Here is a 23,891-nt window from a genome sequence, read left to right on the forward strand (position 1 = left end):
CCTAAGTGTTTTACATTCTGCACACTATAGTGTGTATCTGCTGAAGATGACCTTTGTTTCTCACCTGGTTGTACAGAACTGCTTCATCCAAAAGCTCTGTGCTTGCTCATGTAGTTCAGGGTGTATTCTGACAGCCCCATGTGTGTGGCACAGCATGCACCTTCAGACTATTTACACTAAGAGTAACCAGTTTCACTCTTCTGTGGTAAAAAAATATGTGTAATTTTAGGAGGAATGGAAAAAGAGATTATCTCTACCAGAGATAGGTCATTCAGATATTATTCTGTAATCCTGAGTAAAAAGATTTGGGCCATAAACTATTGGAGAAAGAAAATCATTCTATGTACAAAGAATTTCATGACTTGTCCACTGTGGGTCTTCCACTTTGATCTAAGCTCTTGAGGCAGGAGGTTAGAAGTCATGGGATGAAACCAGTAGTTAGAATTTTTACATCTGGAATAATTTGACCAAAAAAAGTTGGCAACTTGTTACGCCCATGCTCAGTGATAGTACCTGTCCACACTGCTGGAAGTAAGGGGAAGTAACTTAGTTTTTAAGCAGCTCAGTCTGCCTTCCTGCTGAACAAGATCATGTGGTGCTATTAAATATGATGCCATACTCCAGATATGAAGCCATACCAAAAGACAAGTATTTTTGTTCTGACACGTGCTGTGCCACCACAAGCACAAAATCTTAGGAAAGCTTGAATTTGTCTGCATGGAATATGCCAAAAAACATACATTGCTATGGAAGGTTATTGCTTAATAGTCAGGTCTGGTATCTGAAACCATCACTTACTGAACTCCAGAAGAGACTGTAAAAAGATTATGGTGTTTCTTATAACTTGATTAAAGGGTTGATAAGCTTAATAGATTCTGGTCTTCTTCCATTTCATGTGAAGATACTTTGATAGAGGATGTGGATTTTTAAAGATTATTTCCAGTATTATTATCTGCACTTTAAAAATAGAACTGAGTTGATGCATATCGAGGCCTTCAAATACATGCTTGACCAGTGACATGTAGGGAGATAGTTCTCTGCAGATATATTTTATCATCCTACAATTATTTCACTTGGAGGAATATCAAAAGTAGAAGTACAAAATTTGATAAAAAACCCAGTAACTATGAGATAAAATTGATAATTTTCATGTAGTGTACTCAATATTTTTGTCTTCGTGGCATTATTGCTAATCAAAGATATATGCTCTCCTCTGATGATTTAATATACATGTGAACTCTGGTGTATTATTATTATTATTATTATGTTACTTCTATTAGTAAAAATCAGAATAGTATCATAAATTAGTTTTTAGTTCTTTTCTCACTAATTTTTCAATCTACCTCAGAATAGTAGCAAGCCATCAAAAGGTCATTGAATTGGAATGGGTGCTTTGCCATTCATCCTGTTCAACCTTGTTAAAAGGTACCTTCAAATGACTCTTAATGTAATTCCTATAGACTCACCTTTTCCGTGAGAGAGACAGATTTTGTGCTTGAAGAAAAATGGCGAGCATGGGAATGCTATTTTCTTATCTTTCCTGTTACCAGATGGTGTTTCTAGCTGGTGGTAAACTAAACAAAGATCCCAAAAAACATGCTGACCTCAAATACTTTGCCTCTAGTCTCTACTCAGTGTTCTCCATAGAATCTTTAAGACAATTGAAACATATATATATGTTTCAATAATAAATAATGCTGCAAGTTTATCAGTCCGCCAACTACTCCCTACCTAAACTTCTTACTTTATGATACAACCAGTAATAAGGTCTTAGCAGCTCTGTTCTATACCTTCTTGTCTATGCTATACTCATTCAGAATGAAACAAGCATTAGGAGAAGATCTTTATTGCGTGTTTTTACCAGAAAAATATTTTGTTGTTGGTTGTTACTGCAGGTGCCATTTGTTAGAGGTATTAGTAGATAGGGTAGTGTTTAAGTAGCCTTGATATATTATCAGTGGAAGACAAAGAATCACAATTTTAAGCTATATCCATATTTAGGAAATTGAATTTCTTAACTTTCTTTTCAGAGGTACTATACCTCCTGAAATTTACAGTATGCAGCTCTGTTGAATACTCAACAATTTTTATGTGGGTTCCTTAAAATCAGTTTAATTCCATAAGTGTGCTTGCACAATTTTGAAGTGGTGACCTTATGTTTTCTATGATTCCTTATTTATTTTAATAGCAGCAGAGTGTTTTACCTCCCCTGTCATTTTCAGTAGTTTCAAAGAAATAAACATCTTCCACAGATAGTAAATCTCAAAGCCCTTATCAACATGGGGAAATAAGTATTACCTCAGAGATACTTACCCTAGGATGGGATTATTGCTTAAAGGTGATAATATTGTTGAATAATCCTTCTGTAAGTATTCTTCTATAAAGAGTCATTTTTAGAGGAAAAAAAGAAACAACAACATAAGAAAGCTGCAGGTATAAACCTTTATTTTTGCTGTTGGAACTGATACCTTAAGCTTTAATGTCTGTATTTCCACATAATATTAAAACTGATTCATGCCTGTGGTTTTAAATATTTTTTAATATGAAGAAATTAATTTAAATTTTTTCTTATTATTTAGAAGTAAAGAATGCAGCTAGATCAAGTTACCCAAAAGGTTCATATCAGTTCAAGAATGCAACTACTAATGCATTGATTGATGCCAAGTCCACTGAAGGAATCCCGGAACCTGTTCCACTTGTTAATAACCGTAAAGGGAGCCTCTTCCTCCCCAACAACCCCTCGCTGCTGCACCTTAACTTACTGAGTTCTGTTGAACAAGGAAAATCTACCTACTGTAGATTGCAAAGGGCACTCAGCTTGCCTGTAAAATACTGCTACCATTCCCAAAAGCCTGGGTTGAACCAAGATCTCCGTAGGTAGCCCAGTAGTTGGATGCATAAGGCAATACAGAATGGTTTGTGCATGGTTTTGCAGTCTGTTTTCCATGTGACTATGACATTACTAATGCTCTGTTAAGTGCTTACAGATGTGGGTTTCTCCAGATGTGGTGATTAATAAGTTAATCAAGATAGCTAGTCAACTAATGTTTCTGGGTGGTTTGTGCTTTACCTTTCAAAGGATTTAATTGCTTTGGAGCATTTACATGCAAGGCAGAATGAACTTACCAGGTATCCCAGTTCATGTGATGTTCAGTAAAATCAATATTATTTCAAATTTCAGCTCTTTTTGGTGTCTAAAAAAGCGTCTGTAAATTAGTGCAGCTAGTGACCTGGGAGAGGCAGTAAAGGAGACAGTGTTGTTTTAAAAATAGTTAGAAAATAACAAAGAAAAAAGTTATGAACTTGTCCACTGTTTTGGAAGACTTACCCTTTGTTTTTGCTTTAAAAATGAAATGAGGATAAAAGTCAAGTAATATGTTGCTTCAGATGTTCACATTATGGCTGTTAAAATTACCAGCACATCTTAAACCAATTCATGGAACATTGTCTGGAAGTTATGTCATTGAAATAATGAACACTCTTTACTCAAGAATAAGCAAACATGTTAAAACATCAGTGTAACTTTAAATTAAACTCCAGCATAAAACGGAGTGTCTGAAGCCTCATTAGACTTGCCTGACATTTTTTTAGCATTGAGTCTTCCTGAACTGCAAAACTGTTATTAGACAAGTGAGCTCTGGGTTGTTACAGCAGTACAATAAGTGTTATACTTAGGGATGTGTAAACAAGCTCTTGAATGTTATTAGAACTCAGAGGCTGAATTGAGTTCCAAATCTATAAAACTCTGTGTCCAATTCTTGAACTTCCAATTTTCATTAAACCAGTAAAAAAAGTCTGTGTAACATAATATGGCTGTAGTATACAGCCATATTACAAATCCTGTACTATAAAGACATAAAAGATGGGGACTCATTAACAAAAATAAACATACAATATCCGAATTTATTTGTCATATATCCCAGCCCCACTATGCCAATATGTTTTTCTTTCATAAGAACAAGCGAATTTAAGACTCCCTTTTAAATTAATGCAGACACAGAAACCATGAAACTAAAATATTTAATAACCTTACTAAAAATTTTGCTAGATCCACTTCTTTAAATAGGCAGGAAATTGATAGGAGTATCTAAAGGATAACAATTAAATACGTTTTATCCTACTTACTACTAAGAAACCACTTGTGAATTATCACTGCAACATTTTTGGGAACCAAGCCATATGTAATAGTGTCCATTAGATACAATTCACGTATTTCAGCTTCATGTGTTCCCTTCCCCCATTCCTATGGAGCTGGGTTGCTAAACTGCAGATGCCCTGTAAACTCTGTGCAGAATTTCAATGAAAAATAAAACTTGATTTTCTGTCATATGATGAATCTAGATCTACTTCCTCTGCTACAATGAGAATAAATGCCTTTCTTGGTTAAGCAACAAATTGAGATCCTCAGAAGGCTTTGCTAACAGGAATTAACTAGTGAGCCTCGGCAACCTTGGGCTTTGCAGGCACCTGGTGACAGTAACATAATTTGAATATGACAAGCATGTATCCAAAAAGGAAGCTTATTTATTGCAGATGTGGTACTGATACCAAGTGCAGACTGTTAGAAATGTACTTCTAGAAGTTGTTATTTTGGATGGTTACAAATAAGGCTTTGCTTTTAATTGGGCTGCAGGTTAGCATCTCCTGGCAGCACTGCAGAACATAAATGTTGGACCATATAGTACAAAAGCATCCTTATTGTATTAACTTTCAGAATTTGAAAGGATCAGGAAAGAGTCTTATTAGCTAGCTGAAAACCTGGAAGAATATTATTTTTTAATATTGTTTTCTCTTGTGCAGAGAAATATTTCTGGTTATAATATTATCTACAGTTCACTTGTGTTACTGTAAGATTTTTGCCTACGGTCCTGATCGATGTGTATCTTCCTTGAACTGCTAAAATTGTATAACAGCACACTTGTGGTGCCATACTGCATCTCTGGACAAACATTCTGTAACCCCATGGTAACAGATTCATTTGAGTGAAATTTAGAATTTTTACTCCCAAGAGAGTAAAACAGATCATTTGTTGTTTTCTGGAAGAAACATTTTGCATGATTCTTGTTCATTTGATCTTTTAAGTGGTGGAACTGAATATTTATATCCAATAAAGAACAAGAGAGCACAGTGGATATCTTGAAAGCTATTGTCTGTGTGGAATAGCATGCAAATAACTTTTTGGTAGAGAAGTTTAAAACAAGACTAGGCCATTTCAAGAGAATAATTTGAAGAGGGTGTTCTGAAAAGCACAAACACTTGTGCTTTTTTGCAATCAGAGCTGCAAAGATATTACCAAAAAACCAATTCTGTTTATGTTCACTTCATGGTACATGTAGCTAAATACTGAAGTGATCTAGTTTAATATGTGCAAACTGTCACAGAAAGAAAATTTCAATTTGTCTATTTTTGAGAATTTTCTGTGGGCTTGTTTATTTCTCAGCCAAATTTGACTGAGAGGCATTTAACTAACCATCAATAAGCATTTACACTATAGGACTTTGATTTGGAAAAAGAAAGAAAAGTCAAATGAGAAGAAAATTCCTTTGTCTTTAGGGATGCTGCCTAAGAAGAGAAGAAACTTAGTGAATAAATCATTATTAGACAGTCAATGTTCTGATCTAAGTATTGTCTTTTACAGCACTCTTTGGCACATTTATTTTAGGATTAGCTTTGTTTGGTTGCTTTGGTTTGTTTTTTTCTCTTTGCAGAGCTTTCTTTGGTTGTGACTCCCTTGTTCTACATGATGCCAGGTCATCTAAAAGCAAAATCTGTCTTTTCAGGGCCCAGCCCTTTGGTCTTGACCAAGGCAAAATGAAGTTCCCTAGCAGGCTTGGGCAAACAGACAGAGGTGGTAGGCTGGAACACAGTCTGTAATAAAATAGTGTCAGAAGAGAGTTACAGCAAAAGACTATTGTTTAATTTCTTCACAGATAAGTCTGCTGCAGGTGACATATATCCCATTTTTGTTGTTTTTCTTATGTATCTTATTGCAAGTAATATTTTTTTCTCAACCTCTGCTTGTGCACTGCTCATGTGTACTAAGCTCTTTAAATATAGCAGCTACTATTACTACTACTGATGTCATTCCTTTTAGCTTTAAAGTAAAAGCTTCCTAGGCATCAGTTATATTATCTTCTAATTAATTTTTCAGTTAACAGTAGGATGGGAAAAAGTTTATTTTTTCTTCTTTGTACCAGAATAAAGTAGCATTAGTATGCACCTGAGAAAGCAGACATGAGTTTATTCCTTTTGATAGTACATGTAGAAGTTACATACAGATTATCAAGTGCAGTTACAATCTCAAAACTGTACAGATGGTGGTTAATTCTTATAGATGAGTTCTTAGGAAGCTGCACTTGTTTAAGCAATACATATTGTGACATAAGTTATCCAAGAGTAACTTATGACTGACAAAACTCTAAGTGATTTTCTATCTGGAAATCAATCTGTCCTTGAAAATGCACCTCATCCTCATTAAAAGATTGCATAACACATGCATTCTCTGTTATGCAGGTATTGTCTCCCCACTTCCATTCAACCTCATTCTGTTCACTCCTGTTAAAACTCTGTTTTGGGAGGAGAGTAGAGCGATGAGGTCTGACTTGTGCTGGAGATCTGTGCACAATGGCAGGCTGCATTCACATTCCCAACTAACTGAATCATTGAACATCAAGGCATTGAATATTTTACATCTCTTCATGAAGACTCTGTTGTTTGGCATGTGAGGAGCGAGAACCAACTGGTGTCTAGTTCATTAGCAAAAGCAGGCTGGCAGCTGTTATGTTGATATTGAAAATAGTACTTTATCTGTCTGGGAATACAGCAGAGCACTAATTCTATTTTTCTGTAGCGCAGATTAACTGATAATAACTCTAAGAATAACCCGAATGTGGTTCCCCCGCCTTTGTTTTTTGAAGTATGAAACCAATTTGAACACCTGTGTTCAAAACCCTGGTATTCTTCTCTGCTTCTCCTTCAAACCAATCTCTTCAACTAACATGTATTTGATTTTTATTACTGTTGGCCTATGTTAGCAATGAAGTATCAGTGCGTGAATGGACATAGAGTGTGTGTTCTTTGCTACTTCACTTGTATTTCATATTGCACTCAGAGCAGTACTTAATCTCATGAGTTCCTTATATTTCCAGTTGAAGATGAGCAGCCGTCGACACTATCACCCAAAAAAAAGCAGCGAAATGGAGGCATGCGAAATTCACCCAACTCCTCACCCAAACTGATGAGGTAAGACTGAAAAAAACTCATATCTTCATCTCCTTTCTTTCTTCCTCCTCTCCTCCCCCCACATCAAAAATAAGGGGAGGGGGTGAAAAAAAAAAAGATTGTTAGATGGTTTCTGAAAGGCTGAAGTATTTATTCTGTCAGCTTGTCAGCAGATAATGATAGAGCTGAAAAAAAATTCTGTCATGAAAAACAGTTTGAAAAGCTGTTTGAAAAATACATAGGCTTTAAAGTCTTAGCTGTCACCCTGTCCTGTCCATGTGTAGTTCTTAAACAGCAGTGGCACTAATGATAGCACTAACCAATCAGGGGAACTCATGTGGTTAGTTTGCCTCAGGCAATTCTCTTTTTGTTGGATTCCCTCTGAGTACTGTTTTCTGTACTTAAGGCCATATGTGAGATGTATCATCACAATCAAAAATGAACCTGAATATTACCTTCCTTTTATCCTGTCGATTGAAATCAAATTTCTGTTAATTGATTTAGACTGATGAAAAAGTCTAATAATATATGTACTTGCCAAAGCAAAGTTCAAAACTAACGCAGTTTTAGTCAAGCTAAAAGCACATTAATTATGAAATACAGGGATTTTTAAGAGGGTAGTATATACTCCAAAAGTGGGTGATGAAAACAGAATCTTGTTAGTGATATTTTCCCCTGTTGCTATGTGTACATTATTTTACAATAGTACTCTTTATATAACTATGTAGTTTCCTTTTATAGGACAAATTACCTCTAAGACATTTGTTAAAGCTAGAACTGCAACAAGAAATTATAATCTATTAAAATATTATGTGATTTGCATTCTATCTCACTGTGCTTTGCCTTTTACCTGCTCAACTCAGTCAAAATTTGATCCTGTAGTGGATACAGAGTTTCCAACAAGGCTGTTCATGCTCTGTTTTTGCATATCCTATGTACCCAGGCTAGACCCTCAGTCCATAATTGTATCCATAAATACCATAGCAGAGATTTCCACTGTATGTGTATATTTATGTACACATACACAGAAAATGTAAACTTAATTTCATATATAAACAGACACATTCGTGGAATCTGAGATTTATGTGTGTATAACTGTCTGCTCACAGAGGTTAAGTGAAAAAAAAATGATACAAATATATAGTCCTTTCCATAAATAAAATCTCTTATCATTTTTGTTGGCAATGATTTTGTTCCTGTAATGATTCTGGATACAGGTAGGTGATATTTCTCTTTGTATTTCAGTCACTAGACTGGAATTTTCTTTGGGCAGTTACAGAAGCATCCATATTTGTTTATTGTTTCTGCAATATAGGGCATATTCAAGGACGTAACTTCCACAAATCGTCTTCATCTCTGTTTAGACTACAGAACCAAAAGTGAGATTGATTCACAGAGGGAAAATGCACCCAGCTGTGGCTTTTTTTTTTTCCCTATTGACCATCTATTTCTGTAGAATGTGCCATTAAAAGTTCTCTGCCTTCCTGTTAGCTCAGCCTTGCCCATATGACACTGATTTACATGCTTGTTTACAGTTTATGAGGAAGAATAAAATGAGCATACTGGCAAACTTCTCATTTTTATAGTGCCAGTTGTCATGCTAGCATAGTTTTCAATTTACTTACCTTTGGACAGTCCTCTTATCTGGTGCTAATTGTTTTAACTGCTTAAAATTTAAACATGTGGAGATTCCCCCCCTCACCTTCTCCCAGAGTCTAATTTTGGGGAAGTAGAAGTAAAAAGAAAGAGAAAGGGAGAGAGAGAGAGAAAAGGAGCTGAACACACTGTCCCTGTTTGCTATGTAAAGTATGCCTCATTTCTTTGATCTTGAGTAATAATAATTCTGGGGAGTTATACTGTTTTCATATGCTTCAAAGCTGTGTCAAAGTTTTGCTGCTTAAGGGTACTTCTTTATTCTATTGGCTCTTGGGTACTGAGATGACAGGTCCTCTGTACTAGGTGCAGGCTTTTTCAAGTCATAGCCTTCAGCAAAACATCAAATTACCAAATACAGGGTAACATACTTCTACACAAATGCCTTTCCTGTAGATATATTATACCATATATATTAAATACTTTAGTGTTACACGGTACATTTTATGTGCAATAGAAAGTGATGGTTTGAGGTAGCCTTAGGGGTACTTTTTTCCACAAGCAGAAAAAGCTAGTGTATACCGTATCAAGTATGGTTTTTACAGGACTTTCTGCCCGAAGGCCTTTGTAAATAAGTAATGATCAACAGATTGGCTGTGGGTTTTTGAAAAGCATGCCTGTGTCAGTTTGCATGATGGGGGAAGATTTTCAAAGTACAGCCTGCTTTCATTGCCTGCTGAAGAGGGACTGAGGGAGAGTAGTCGTCCTGAGCCTGAGCTGTCTGCTCAGTAGCACATCAGAATTGCTAAACACAGGTTGAGCAGCGAGTGGAGAACTTGCCAGGCTTCCAAATCCAGACATTGTTTTCTTCCTCATCTCTGTTGCTGCTAAATGTATTCTCCAGCCCAGTGTTGGCACCCTCAGCTTCTCCCCAGACCCAACCGTCTCTTCCTTTTACTCTTTATCTACACTGACTTAACTTTGGTCCAAGGTGCTAGAAAAGACAAAGTGGATTGAATCAGAAGAGAGCTCTGTTAAGATTTGTTTGTAATGGTCAAACTCTTTCTTCTCTCTGGAACAAAGGTGGACTGTATAATCTGCTATTTTGTATCCTTGTAAATTACAGAAAGTGACAGGTACTTGCTTTCCTGCCCAGAAATCTTTAGTGCATGTCAGCTAGAAGTACCCAAGAGGTAAATCAGCTAAAGCACTGTCATGTCTGTAGCTGATATTTATCTTTAGAAGTTTTTTTTGTAAATTTGCTTTAAAAACTCCTTTTTCAAGTCAGTTTTGCCCCTGTCCCACCTGCCCAGAAATAGCTGGCTATTTTGCAAACTTTTTCTCAGCTGTGGTTTTAGACCCAGAGGATCTAGAAGGAGCCTGGAAGACAAGAAGTCTGGACTATGAAAACAAAAAATATGTGAAAAATTCATTAGTAAATTGAAATCCAAATTGTGACTTTTGAATCGTTCTGAGCAGCCTTACAGTTAAGATAATGTTGAAAATGCTGCATAGGTTTTAGATTCCCACAGTGGTGGAGGGTATTATGCTATGAGAAAAAACTTTGACTTCTTGTATTGCTGGATTAGAACGGAGGATGGAAATGGTATCACAGGGATTCCCTGGGATCTCATGACAAGTGGTCTGACCTGGTCGGAGAGTGGGAGTTCTGTAGATTTACTAACACATAAGTAGAAATCTGCATTACCAAATATCAAATGGATAGATTGGAGACATCTTTTTAATGGCACCTTTTTAATGACTCTAAATTACAATATATTACTAACTGATATAAAAAGAGAATTGACATACGAATGCTCTTTGTGTGCATCATAGATGGTCTAGACTCAAATTTAGGAAGTCACTGTTCTAACTGAATGCTGCATCACATCAAATGGCATGAGCAGCATCACACTGATGCAATACCAGAAGAGTCTAATCAATCAGAAACAAATCTTTCAAATTCCAACAATACCTGCAAATGCAAATTAACCAGAAAAATACTCAGCATTGTCATGACTGCTTTTACCTGGTTTACATCAGCAAAAGTCTGTCCCATTAAAGGCACAAGGGCATGGATACTTTTTAAAAATAACTGAAAATCCAACAGGAAAAAATATACTCCTCCAGTTAAGATGTGAACACGAGGACACCCTATTACAGTAAAAAGTAAAATTTAAATAGGCAATGGAAGGAAAAGGAAGGAAGGCTGTGACTGGGAGAGTAATCACATATCAGGTATCCTTCATGAGGTGGAGAAGAAAAGTAGAAATGATCAATGCCTCTGGTATCATGCAGCTGTATTAGTCCTTGTTCATAATCTCAGTTGCAGGTTCTGATGCGTGTTATTGATGAACAGCCACGTTAACTATGAGGAGGCTATGTTGCCTGAATATCAAATAGCAAAGCCAGTTTTTAAAAAAATGTGTCATTTTGGATTCAGAATGACCAGTAAAAATGTGAAAAGCCCTGGATATGAATCAAAAAAGCCACTTAAATGATTGTTGCTGAGCCTCAAGTCTGTACTTATTGCTTTGGTAGCTGCTACTGCCTGAGTGGAATACACTGACTTGAAGGAAATGTCAGCCCGGCCGAGTCAAACTACCTCTTAATGCAAGAACAAATAGCATATGACAGGGCCCAAGGGGCCTGAAGAGCAAACAAATAGTTTGTCCCTGTCCACTCTGGATGTAGTGGTGTAGTTGACATAGGCCTCTAGACAAGTAGCATACTCAGCAAAGGGTCATTATCATTAGTGTCCCTGATCACATAAGAATCAGAGGCATCAGAGGACACTGGGTTTTCAGTGTGTTGCCAAGGAGAATTTCGTAAGCCTGAGGATTTTTTTTGATTGAGGATCTAAAATAATTCCCTACCAAACGATAAAACTTGCTCAGAAACTGTCAAGACCCAGCTAAATGACACAGAAAAACAAGTGAGCTCTTTGGCATACGTTTCCAGAAGCCTAATGAGATTATTTATCTGAAGTTGAGGAGGAAACCTCCTGTCTTTTTTCCTGAAGTTGTATATAATATTTTAAGTATATGAACAATGGCTGTGCACATTTATCTCCTCATCCACCCACTGAGCCACATACACTTAAATGTACATACACATTTCTGCTAGTGCCACTCAGCATGAATATGCATTGCCTCTGCCATTTTAGTGCTGCCCTTCCATGAAATGAAACTGTGAGCTTTCTCATAGAAACAAAGAAGTGTGATGGCAGATCTAGGGAAGCATTTCTCAAGCCTAAACTGGTAAAATAAGTTGACTCTGATCATTTTCCATTACTCCCTTAAACCAGACATGAAGGTAAGGTTTGAAAAAGTGAAAGCCCACTGATGAACTATAATAATGGTATATATTTATGTCCCTCAGCCTTGGAAGTTTCCATTTTGTACTTAAATTTATATTCAGACTTAATGCACTGCTAATATGCAATGATAACTAAGCTGCAACCCAGCAGATATATAATAGCACAATTTGCTTCTTGATTCTGTTTTACAAGTTCACTATGGAACACCAGGAGTAATTCAGTGATTACCCATATTGCCTTACTCCAGTTTTTAACAATACTATAGAATTAAATTATTTAAATGATAGGTGATAGTATCTGTTAGCATCCTGACTCTCACTACTATTGGTAGACCAGGGACTGGTAACTTTGGTTTCCTGTTTAATTTGTCTCCTTTCCATTTCTTTGTTGAAGGACTGGCTTCTTGATCTGAAGTATGATAGCCAGGTTTCAAGAAGGCTGTAGTGGGTTGGTGCTGGCTGATGTCAGACACCCTCAAAAGCTGTTCTCTCACTGCCCTCCAACAGCTGGAAGGGGAGAGAAAATACAACAAAGGGTTCATGGGTTGAGATAATGGCAGAGATCACTCACAAAATAGACTCACATTAGATGTATTAATTGAATTCATTGCTAACAAAATCAGAGCAGGATAATGACAAGTATAAACAGACTTTAAATCATCTTCCCTCCACTTCTTCCCAGCTCTACGTCTTCCCCCCAGAGGTGCAGGGAGATGAGGAGTGGGGTTTATGGTCAGTGATCACATGTCATTTCTCCCATTGCTTAGGGAGAGGAGCCCTTCCCTGGCTTCAGTGTGGGGTCCATCCCATGGGAGAGTTCTCTGTGCACTTCTCCAATGTGACTCCATTCCATGGGCAGCAGTTCTCTGCAAACTGCTGAAATCTGGGTCATTGCTCCACTGATTGCAGTCCCTCAAGGACAGGCTGCTCCAGCATGGCTCCTTCACAGGGTCTCAGGTCCTACCAGGAAACCTGCTCCAGCATGGGCTCCTCTCTCTATGGGTCTGCAGGTCCCTGCCAGGTGGCTGCTCCAGCATGGGCATCTTATGAGGTCCCAGCCCCCTCTCAGGCATCCACCTTTCCCAGCCTGGGTCTCTTGCATGGCTGCAGGGGGATCTCTGCATCCCCGTGGACCTCCAAGGGCTGCAGGGGCACATCCTGCTTCACCATGATCTTTGCCATGGGCTGCAGGGGCACATCCTGCTTCACCATGATCTTCACCAAGGGCTGCAGGGGCACATCCTGCTTCACCATGATCTTCACCAAGGGCTGCAGGGACACATCCTGCTTCACCATGATCTTCACCAAGGGCTGCAGGGGCACATCCTGCTTCACCATGATCTTCACCAAGGGCTGCCGGGGCACATCCTGCTTCACCATGATCTTCACCAAGGGCTGCAGGGGCACATCCTGCTTCACCATGATCTTTGCCATGGGCTGCAGGGACACATCCTGCTTCACCATGATCTTTGCCATGGGCTGCAGGGGCACATCCTGCTTCACCAAGGGCTGCAGGGGCACATCCTGCTTCACCATGATCTTTGCCATGGGCTGCAGGGGCACATCCTGCTTCACCATGATCTTCACCAAGGGCTGCAGGGGCACATCCTGCTTCAACATGATCTTCACCAAGGGCTGCAGGGGCACATCCTGCTTCACCATGATCTTCACCAAGGGCTGCAGGGACACATCCTGCTTCACCATGATCTTCTCTGTGGGCTGCAGGGGCACATCCTGCTTCACCATGATCTTCACCAAGGGCTGCAGGGACACATCCTGCTTCACCATGATCTTCACCAAGGGCTGCAGGGACACATCCTGCTTCACCATGATCTTCACCAAGGGCTGCAGGGGCACATCCTGCTTCACCATGATCTTCTCTGTGGGCTGCAGGGGCACATCCTGCTTCACTGTGATCTTCACCAAGGGCTGCAGGGACACATCCTGCTTCACTGTGATCTTCACCAAGGGCTGCAGGGGCACATCCTGCTTTACCATGATCTTCTCCATGGGCTGCAGGGGCACATCCTGCTTCACTGTGATCTTCACCAAGGGCTGCAGGGGCACATCCTGCTTCACCATGATCTTCACCAAGGGCTGCAGGGGCACATCCTGCTTCACCATGATCTTCACCAAGGGCTGCAGGGGCACATCCTGCTTCACTGTGATCTTCACCATGGGCTGCATGGGAACCTCAGCTCAGGTGCCTGGAGCACCTCCTGCCCCTCCTTCTCCACTGACCATGGTGTCTGCAGAGCTGTTCTCTCACATGTTCTCACCCTGCTCTTCTCTGGCCTTATTACATCTGCACAATAAATTTTTTTTTTCCTTGTTCTTAAATCTGTTATAGCAGAGATGTTACCATCATTGCTAATTGGCCCAGCCTTGGCCACTGCATGCCCATCTTGGAGCTGGCTGACACTGGATCCTCTGGACGTGGAGGAAACTTCTGGTGGTTTCTCACAGAAGCCACCCTTGTAGCACCCTGGCTACCAAAACCAGGCCATGCAAGCCCAATACAGTAGTTGTGTTATAAGCCATGGGAATAAAAACAGCATGCGATTTTTTTCCTTTTTGAGGTTACTTGAAGTCTTGGGCAAGTCTTTTTGGGATGAGAGAGCAGGAAAGGAAAGGAGAATTTTCCTGCAGAAGAAAAATACAATTTTTATAAAGTTCAGGGTAAGACAAGATGCACTCAGATCAAAGCAATAGAAATAAAAAGCTCTTTAGCTATAAACTGGGTTTAAAGAAAAAAAAAGTATTCTTATAAACATTGGCAACAGTGATAGCTTCAAACATAATGTCACACTCTTCATTTAAGTGACAAAACCACTCCTATATTTAATGATGCCACTTAACTGTGGGTTTAGTTTTTACAAATCAGAAATTATTTTTTCAGGTACATTCTCCTACTCTTCAAAGATTACTAGTTCTGCAGCTTCAGTGGATCTAAATGGGAAATCTTAAAAGACACGTTGACTGTGTGCCTTGTCTCCCCCTCATTAAATTGCTTATGGAAAAGTCTGGAAGTCAACTATTTTGTTACTTTTTTATGTGAGAGGCTTCATACTTCAGAAACATATTTTGATCATGTCCTGAGATATCAAGATAATTTAAAAAGCAAGATTCTTACAGTAAGCAACTTTATATCATTGTTCTTAGTAGTCTTGATCAATTAATAGGAAATCTTCAGTAAGGCTTCTGAGAATAATAAAACCAGCAACATCTGGGCAGAACAAGAGGCAAGAAAGGACAATTAACACTGTAGTTAGCCCCATAAACTGGACAAGGCACTAGGTACCAACCACTGTATTAGATATAGTCTTCCTAGATTTAGGGGGAGAAAGACAGTATGAGATTGTAAAAAAATGTGAGGATAGCTTCTGAATATGCCAATGAAAGCATTCAGCAGTAAAACGCAGGTTTTCTTTCTCTTGTCACACTGGGTTTTCTTCTCTAAAGCCTGGTGCATGTGGGCACTGAATCCTTACAAATTTCGTTTCTGATTAACCTGTGAAAGGAAAGATCAGTGAGAGTGTCATTAGTGTAACACACAGAGGCAACAAATTCTCATTACAACTTAATGCCATCCACACAGGCTGCAGGGTCACAGGGAATGGCTAATGGTAGCCGACAAATGTTGGGTGTATTAGTCACAAAACATTTGCTGAATTCCATCAGAATGTCGTGACAACCTTCATAGCTAGTCCCAGTGAGCTGCTGGAGTCACTGGAGTTTTCCTGTGACAAGCCGTCACTCTGTCTTGGTTGAGCTTTATAGCACCAGTCAAAGCAGTCAGAGAAGATTGAAGTGACACAGGCCCACTGAGTAAATAGTGAAACATGCAGCACATCATGAAATATTCAGCCAGGGTGTAAAAGCTCTAAATGCTTTTTCAGTTATTAGCACCTGCACTGGCTGCACACATCTAACACTAACAGCATGTTAATTGCCACAATTTGTTAGGGTACTTGCAGGAAAAATTTTGAAGGCATGAGACGTTCTTTAGCGTGTCTTCAATTCCTCTCTTACCTTCAGCAAACCCATTCATTCTTCCTAAAATTAAGCATCTGTGTGCATACACTTGCTAAGACATAACCACAAACCCCTAAGTCAGGTAGGAAAACTCAAAATTCCTGAACCCCAGGCAGGGTGTCTCTAAAGACCCTGAATCTCGTGCAGGAGACTGCTGAACATCTTTTTGTGCATAAAATCCAGATATGTCTACCTGAGAAAGGCACAACTGCAGACTCAAACAGACACAGGTTAAAGAGGAGTAGTGTTTTTATCAGGTGTGGTTTGTGTTGACTTTTTATATAAAGAGAATTTTATTGGAGGACAGAATAAAAACTAGCCAAGACAATGTCTTACTAATGTGTAAAGACAAAGAGATTACAGTTTATTTTCAGGCAGCCCTGTTTTCAGGGTCCTCCCTGCTGGTCACTCAGCATTCTTGTTCCCAGTGCTCAGCACTCAGGGTAGTTTCACTGCAGACCAGGGAGGGCATGTTGCTCTAGTTCTCAATTGCATGTGTATAATAGCATAAGACAAGGGTGACATAATACGAGGGTATGTTTAACAATAGTCATTTACTGAGGCAGCCCTTTAGTCCTGAATGGTCTTTTCAGTTCTGTCCATCCCCAGTGAGTACCCAAAAGTTTCAGACTCAAAAACTCAGATTTTGCAATGGTTATAACTGTGTGCTAGGGAAGCAGTACTCTTTAAAATGTAATGTTGACTTCCTTGCAGTAGGTTTGCTGTAAGTGGGATTTATGGTTTTGCTTTAGGCTGTTGTCTTCCAGGCAGGCTTTTTGGGTTTGCAGCTGTAGCTTGGCATTTAGCGTCGTTTTCAAGTTTAATTGCACATGAGTGGCATTATAGGCTCTTCAAAACCTTGAAAAGATGGCATTTTGCTCTTCATTTTAAGTCATGCGTATGTAATATCTGCTATAAGAACCAGAGAAGCTATTTTTAAACTGGGGTTATGGATGAGGGAAATTTAACTTCTGTTCCTTTCTTTCCATACAGGCTACACATGTTTTTCCTAGCCAGAAGGACCAAATGCTTTGGTCATTGCAAGTCATAAAAACCAACATCTCAATTAAAACAAGTACTGGGGGTTTAATTGACAGAAAGTGCTTTTCTTCATATGATTTAAATTCTTGAATCAGAGGACTTTGCAGCCCTGGAGAACATAATGTCTGCAGTGTGAATATAAGCATTTCTGCAGTAACCTGCCAATGTGACTCAAGCACAGCTTGACAAGGCCATCTTCAAGGATGAGGAGGCAGAGAGGCTCTAGAAACATTCAGTCCATGATTTGGCTGTAAGGGCAACAACTGTAATGCTTTGTGTAATATAAATTTTAATGGGAAGAGGGTGTCCAAAGGCCTTAGGCAGATTTGACAGCTTTGGCCTCTCTGTGTGTCTATCTTAATTAATTTTTAGGATTTGCAAAACAGGTTTGGATCATCAGATTAATGAGGGTGTATATGTCCAAAGTAGTAATACTATTTTATAACTGATCAATTCAGTCTTTAAATACATAAGTCAGTGTATCTTCTGATACACTCAGTAACATCTGAGGACAAAGTTGGACCTAAGTAGCAAAGAGTTTCCAAGGTCCAGAGACAGCTTCAAGGATCATTTTACTGAGAATGAAAGAACATTGATTAAAGAGAAATTAAAATAGTATCTTAGCCTAGAAGATTTAAATTTAATAAACCCACTTACATGGATAACCCCACATATTGTGGAACAGAATGTGGCTAGTCATATCACAGAGTCCTTCTCAGGCAATAATCCATTTTCCTGGAGTAGAAGTAGAAAATATTATCTCCTAGCATGTTTTCATGTTGCGTGTCCCATCCTTTTTGCTTCCTTTAAGGTTCCCACTTGTTATACTCCAAGCAATAAAGCAGAGTCTAAACTGTTTATGATACTGCCAATAAATGCATGTATTGATTAAAAAGACAAAAATCGAAAGGGCTTTTTAAAAAAAAAAATCACAATTTGTTGCCTAAAACTTCAACAGGAGATTACAGCTGATGATTCACATGCTTTGTTCTTCCCTGAAATCAACTTATGTTTAAGCCTAAAATATTCTAATAAACCTTTGGAAGAAGGTACTTTGAATGTTCCCTGTTAGGATGCAAAGCCCTAAAGAACTATGCTAGGCTTTAAGCACTTGCACTCTAAAAACTGCTTAAACCTCAAGGCAATTGACCCTAATTGGATGTCAGATATCTGATACCACCTGCTTTGTTATAACATTCCTTTCAATTTGTATCATTTCTGTGAATCATTTTTGTGTCTGGGATTAGAGTATTGCTAAATAATCACTTGTGTTAAAGCTTCAGATCATCTATTTAATTTTAAATCTCAGAGCAGAAAGGAAACGCTGACTACAAAACTAGAATATGGCATTGTTTAAAAATTGATTTCTTACAGTTCCTCTGATGAAGGATAGGGGGAAAGGAAAATTCCTTCTTAAATGTGCTTGATTTCTGAAAGGAAAAGATGTGATTTGACTGGTGAACTTTACTTTTAAAAAGTGAACTTTTCAATGCTCCTCTAGAAAAACTCATGAAGAAATGTTCTGTGGAAGTACTGGGGGAAAAAACCTAACCCTGAAACAACAGAAAGAAAAACATTCCTCGATGGAACTCCTGAAGATTCCTAATTTTTTGGCAAACTTTCTTATTTTGAAATATATAGATAACACATTCCATTAGAAGAAATAGGTGGCACAGAGCACCACTAAATGTAGTCTGAACATTAGTACAACCTTCAAATGGAAGTGTGTTCATGGCTGCAGATCTTACTGTACCACCTGCAACTCTGAGCAGATGGGGAATGCCCAATGAGTGGCATCTCAGCTTTCAGATAAAACTACCATGGCTGCATCTTGATGATGGATGGAAGAGAATGCAGAGTCTGTATATTTTTATAGAAATTTTAAAATGCCAACAAAACAACAACCAAGCCCCCACAACAAATGCCTTTGATACAGCTTTTTCATCTCTGCTTCCTACGAAAGAGGGAACACACGTACACAAGGCCTGTCATTATTCACCTTGGAGCAGGAACAGAGACTCCAGGTAGTCCAGTAGGGCTTCCCTGCTGCCAGTGGGTTACAGTGGAATCACTGAACTGTATTCTACTGAGAGAATTAAAAAACTTTGAAAACATAGTGTTTCTTTTTTCCAGATGACTCTGACTTATATCTTTGCCATGTAGGGCATTGATTGTCTTAAAGCATCAGAAGATTCTGGTTTAAATGGAACATTGTATTAATAATTTCTCAACTTTTTTTGAACCACTTTCTTTGGAGTTGACCCTGAGTGAAATGCATGAAAATTTTCCACTGATTTCAATGGATCTGTAATCAGTGGCTATGAAATCACAGTAATTGATCACCCTGACTGAATTTGAGATTGTACTTTTCATAGGAAGCAAGTGTTGGTTGCATGGTTACTTAGCATACCATGTTCAAGGTACATTAACCTATATCACACACCATGTTCACAGTCTGCTTTAGCAGTTGATGCAGAGGAGAGGATCTCACCACAGTGTGCTGGTTCAAATGCTTTAGAAGCAGGAAACTTTCCTGTTTTAAGAGCTCAGACCATATGGGCATTTCTTTAACAGGCTTCAAAGGGCAAACTGCTTTAAAATTTGGATACCTGTCTCAGAGCACTTAGTATATTCTTACATTACAAATACTTCTTTGAAATGTTACAATTCTATATCAAGATATTTCAAGCATTCATGACAAAAACCTGAGGTAAAGACTGTAGCTTTCCAGACAAAGCACCATTGAATCATGCTAAATATAAGATTTTAGGGTCAGTTTACCCTCTGCCTTGTGAATATGATTCTGCTAATGCTCTTGCATAATGCAGTCACTTAGGGGTCTTCACCAGCATGTGAGTGTTGGAGTCTCTTAGTACTTAGTTTAATGGTTGATTTTAGCATATAAATTAGAGGACTCTGTGTCTGTGCTTAGATGTAGCTATATAGCTGGAGACCAAGTTCATAAAAATATCTTTTATTTGCTTCTCCTTTGAGAAGCCTTGTGCTTTAAAATGTTTCAGCAGAAACACTTAGAAGATTATCACAGGTAGAGTTGTCAGAGAAAATGGACATTGTTGTTCGGTATTAAAATCATGTATTCCAGATGTGGGCATTTGTTAGTCAGTCTGCTCTAAAATGACATACTGTTGAATCTTTAAAGGGCTTCAGTTTGGGAAAGCAAAATATGATTGGGCAAATTGCTAAAATATTTAAAGTGCAGCCTGTTAAAGCTTTTACTGTGAAGAGCATCACGTCAGAAGTTGTATGTGGTAAAAGCAAGTAATTGGCTTTCCATACTTATGCCAGTCAGTCAGCATGGGGCTCTGTTCCTATCCCTTCTACTTCATTGCAGATGCCTATAGAAACTTTGATATTTATTTCAGAGGGGTGAGACTGGAAAGAAAGAAAAAAACTTGGATGGATGTGATGGTGTCAGAAAACCCTATTTAAAATTAAATTGTTATTGGCATAAAAGAGGATAGAAAGTCATTGAAACTGCACCCAACATTTAAAATTTAATTTTTTGTTTTGGTATGCTACTTTTGTTTAAAAATGTCCTTATTGAAACCATGTTAAAGTGTAAATACATTTCATTCTTTTACTTTTGTCCCTCTTTGTACACAGCTCTTGGGATATCTTTCCATCCATAATTCATAGTATTTTCCATTTATGCTGTCCTCAACTTGTTTTTCCCCAGGCATGACCCCTTGTTAATTCCTGGCAATGAGCAGATTGACAATATGGATGCCAATGTGAAAAAATACGACTCTACAGGGATGTTTCATTGGTGTCCAGCCAAAGACATCGAAAAGGTCATTTTGGTAGGTATTGATGATGAGTTGTGTTTGAAAAGAGGTTATTTAAACCATAGAACTGGTGTCTAATAGATAAATAAGTTAGTCTCTACTGTCACAAAATCCAGGAGCAAGAGTCATGAAACCAAACCTAGGATTTTGGTTAAAGAATTTTGATTGCATAAATCTTTATGCCCAGTGCAGCAATAAAAATTCATCCAGTATAGGGAATTTGTTTTTCATAATTTTACATATTTGGTTTGAAATTTACATATTTGGTTTAAATCTTTTTAGACAATTATGATTAGAAATACTTGAATGCTTACATACCCCACTTTTTTCATTACACAAGGCAGTAATGATTCTAACACAGGCAAGTGTTGTTTTGACTTACCTTTTATTTATTGATGGTTTATTAATTATAGTTAATTGATTTTTTTATTAATTTTGCTCTTTTACAACTTCTCTCTCAATTCCCAATATTTCAAGATGCCCAAATAGGCCAGAGCAAGTAATGCTCCTACTCTGACTCTAGCATGTTGCAGTGAGCCCTGTCTATGTTTGTTTCATTCCTTTAACTGGGAAAACCATCAAACTGACTCAAGTCATTAAAAATAATTAGGAGACCTATCACAGTCTATTTTGAAAGTTTATGCCACTTGTGTTCATGTACTTATACCTAAGAGTAGCAAGTAACTAACCCCAGATCTCACACGCAAAACTGATTATATTTGAAATGAACTCCCTGGTGGATCTTCACTTTGTCGCACTTCATAAAGCTTTTCCCGAGCCTGCTCTCTTAGATTTTCCTGCACTGTGGTATGGTGTAGCCAATGATGGTGACAGCCCAAGTTATTCTAGCAATCAGGGGTTAAAAGCTTGTCTCCAGTTCTCCTCAGGGGTTTCTGTAATAACTCTGACATTGCCTGGAATTGCAATATCAGTGTTTAAATAGCCAAGCATGTAAATTCCAAATTTTGGAGATGGAGCTTTGAGATGGAGTTTTTCTAACAGCTTTAAATAGCATCATTTATTTGTAATCAGCAAGCAAGAAGGGGTAGCCCTGCTGTACATTTTGTAATAGAGATAAAAATCCTCCTTTGTGTTACAAACACATTTTAGCTGACAAACTACATGTTGCCCTGCACTGAAAAGTGTTCCCCCACAAATGGTGCTGGAGAGTGACTCAGTCATCATCTCAATGTTATGCCATGTTAGTTTTTTCCACTACCAGCCTGTGAATCTGCAAGTCTGCCCTGGTTCTTTCTGCTTCACGCATCATCGCCAATACAGTGCCAGCAAAATGATTCCCCTACACCTTTTCAAACTCACAGTCCACAATTTATGTCTACATTCATATTATGCAAATTTAATGCTGTCCTTAGAGACCACACAAGTACAAATTAGTGCATAATTTGAAGATGATGAGATTTCCCAGGTTGTCTTCTAATTGTTACTTGATGATGTCCCAATCAGAAAAGAATTAATTTTTCTGCCCAAGGTCTGTTTTGGCTCTGTGACATTCCAGCAGTATCAGATAGTTAAAAGGGATTTTTGCCATACATGGCTACATACAGATTTATGGAGTGATATTTTTTACATACCTGCTTTCAAGACTTGATCTCTGTCTTGTAAAGTCTGAGTATTCCAGATGCCTGGGCAGAGGCATGGGACAACTTAAATGCTTCACTTGAGGATTCGCTCCTGTCTTCTGCTGTTTGAAGGGCCAGGACGACTCTCTTGGTTAAGCTGTATGAAAATCAGTGTAATTTCTCTGGAGAAACTGAAAGCTCATGCAATTTTTAACTGATGAGAAAACTTCTAATCAGAGTTCCCATTCTTCTGACATAATGAACATATCTGCCACATATTCCAATCTTAATTGCACACCACCATGCTTCTGTAATTTAGAAAAATGACTTATACTGTGGATAACTTAAAGGAAAACTTTGCGTATTGCCACTGGTTTAGTTTTGTTCATTGGCAAAACTTCTTTGTAATGGTAGAGAGTGTACAATTTCTTGGCAATATGGTATCAGTGGTTCTCCAACTACGTGATGGAGCACTACAATGCCAAGACTGGCTTCAGAAATTAAGGTAATTTTTTCCATGTGGGTTTATTTAATCATCTTGGTGTTTGAGTTGCCTGCTCAACTGAACTAAACAATGCTGAAATTAGTGCAAAAATTTATTCTTTCACTGAGACAAGAAGATAATTCTGGACACTGTTTAAATATTCTCCATGAGACCTTTTCCCCAGTAAGTCCAACTGGCCTGAAAGTTTAGTGTTAGTCACAAACTTGCACTTGTATTTTGTTACTGAGAGAAGCTCTGTGGCATAGAGTGGGCATCCACTGGAAAGCAGAGCAGTGTAAGACATTCATGGATTGCTTCTCAGGGAAGCAGCAGCTTGTCCTTGAATAAGAGCTTTGAATCTAAGAAAGTATGGTCCTCAACTCACAAGATCTGAGTAATATCACAAAGGCCTACTAGGAACACTGGACACAACCTCTTCCTTTCTAAATTGGTGTTGAAAAAACCCATCCAGTGATTTGTCAACTAGGGTATGACTTTGCACCTCTTTTCTGTAATCCTTAGCTAAACCTACAGTACTTTGTAGCCAGAGTCTCAATCCACATGTATAGAAACTTGCACAGAACCAGAATTTGGTCCAATACTATGTCTTCCCAAATGCCAGAGGATTTGCAAACAAGAACTTTTTTTTTCCTACTGAGCACGTATAATGAAATATAAATAAAGGTAAAATAAATAGCTGTATCAAACTACTTCTTTGTGCATGAACAATATTGACAGTTGTATTTTTCCTGGTTTTAAACTCAATATATGATTTAAGATTCCCTTTGTTTCATTTTTCCCTTGTCTTTTTGT

General features: G+C 38.3%; 1 protein-coding gene across 26 annotated transcripts in view; it reads left to right on the forward strand.

Moving 5' to 3' along the window:
• KCNMA1 (potassium calcium-activated channel subfamily M alpha 1) overlaps positions 1–23,891 on the forward strand; it is a 415,833-nt gene that overhangs the window by 338,450 nt on the left and 53,492 nt on the right. For all 26 annotated transcript variants that reach the window (XM_071438814.1, XM_071438813.1, XM_071438807.1 and 23 more), the window contains 2 exons: positions 7,149–7,242; positions 20,906–21,029. In XM_071438814.1, the coding sequence (XP_071294915.1) occupies positions 7,149–7,242; positions 20,906–21,029 (218 nt within the window). The remainder of the gene's footprint in view (positions 1–7,148; positions 7,243–20,905; positions 21,030–23,891) is intronic.

The sequence above is a fragment of the Agelaius tricolor genome, unplaced genomic scaffold (assembly GCF_023055355.1).
Source record: "Agelaius tricolor isolate 1412-34295 unplaced genomic scaffold, bAgeTri1.0.p SCAF_13, whole genome shotgun sequence".
Classification (NCBI taxonomy): domain Eukaryota; kingdom Metazoa; phylum Chordata; class Aves; order Passeriformes; family Icteridae; genus Agelaius; species Agelaius tricolor.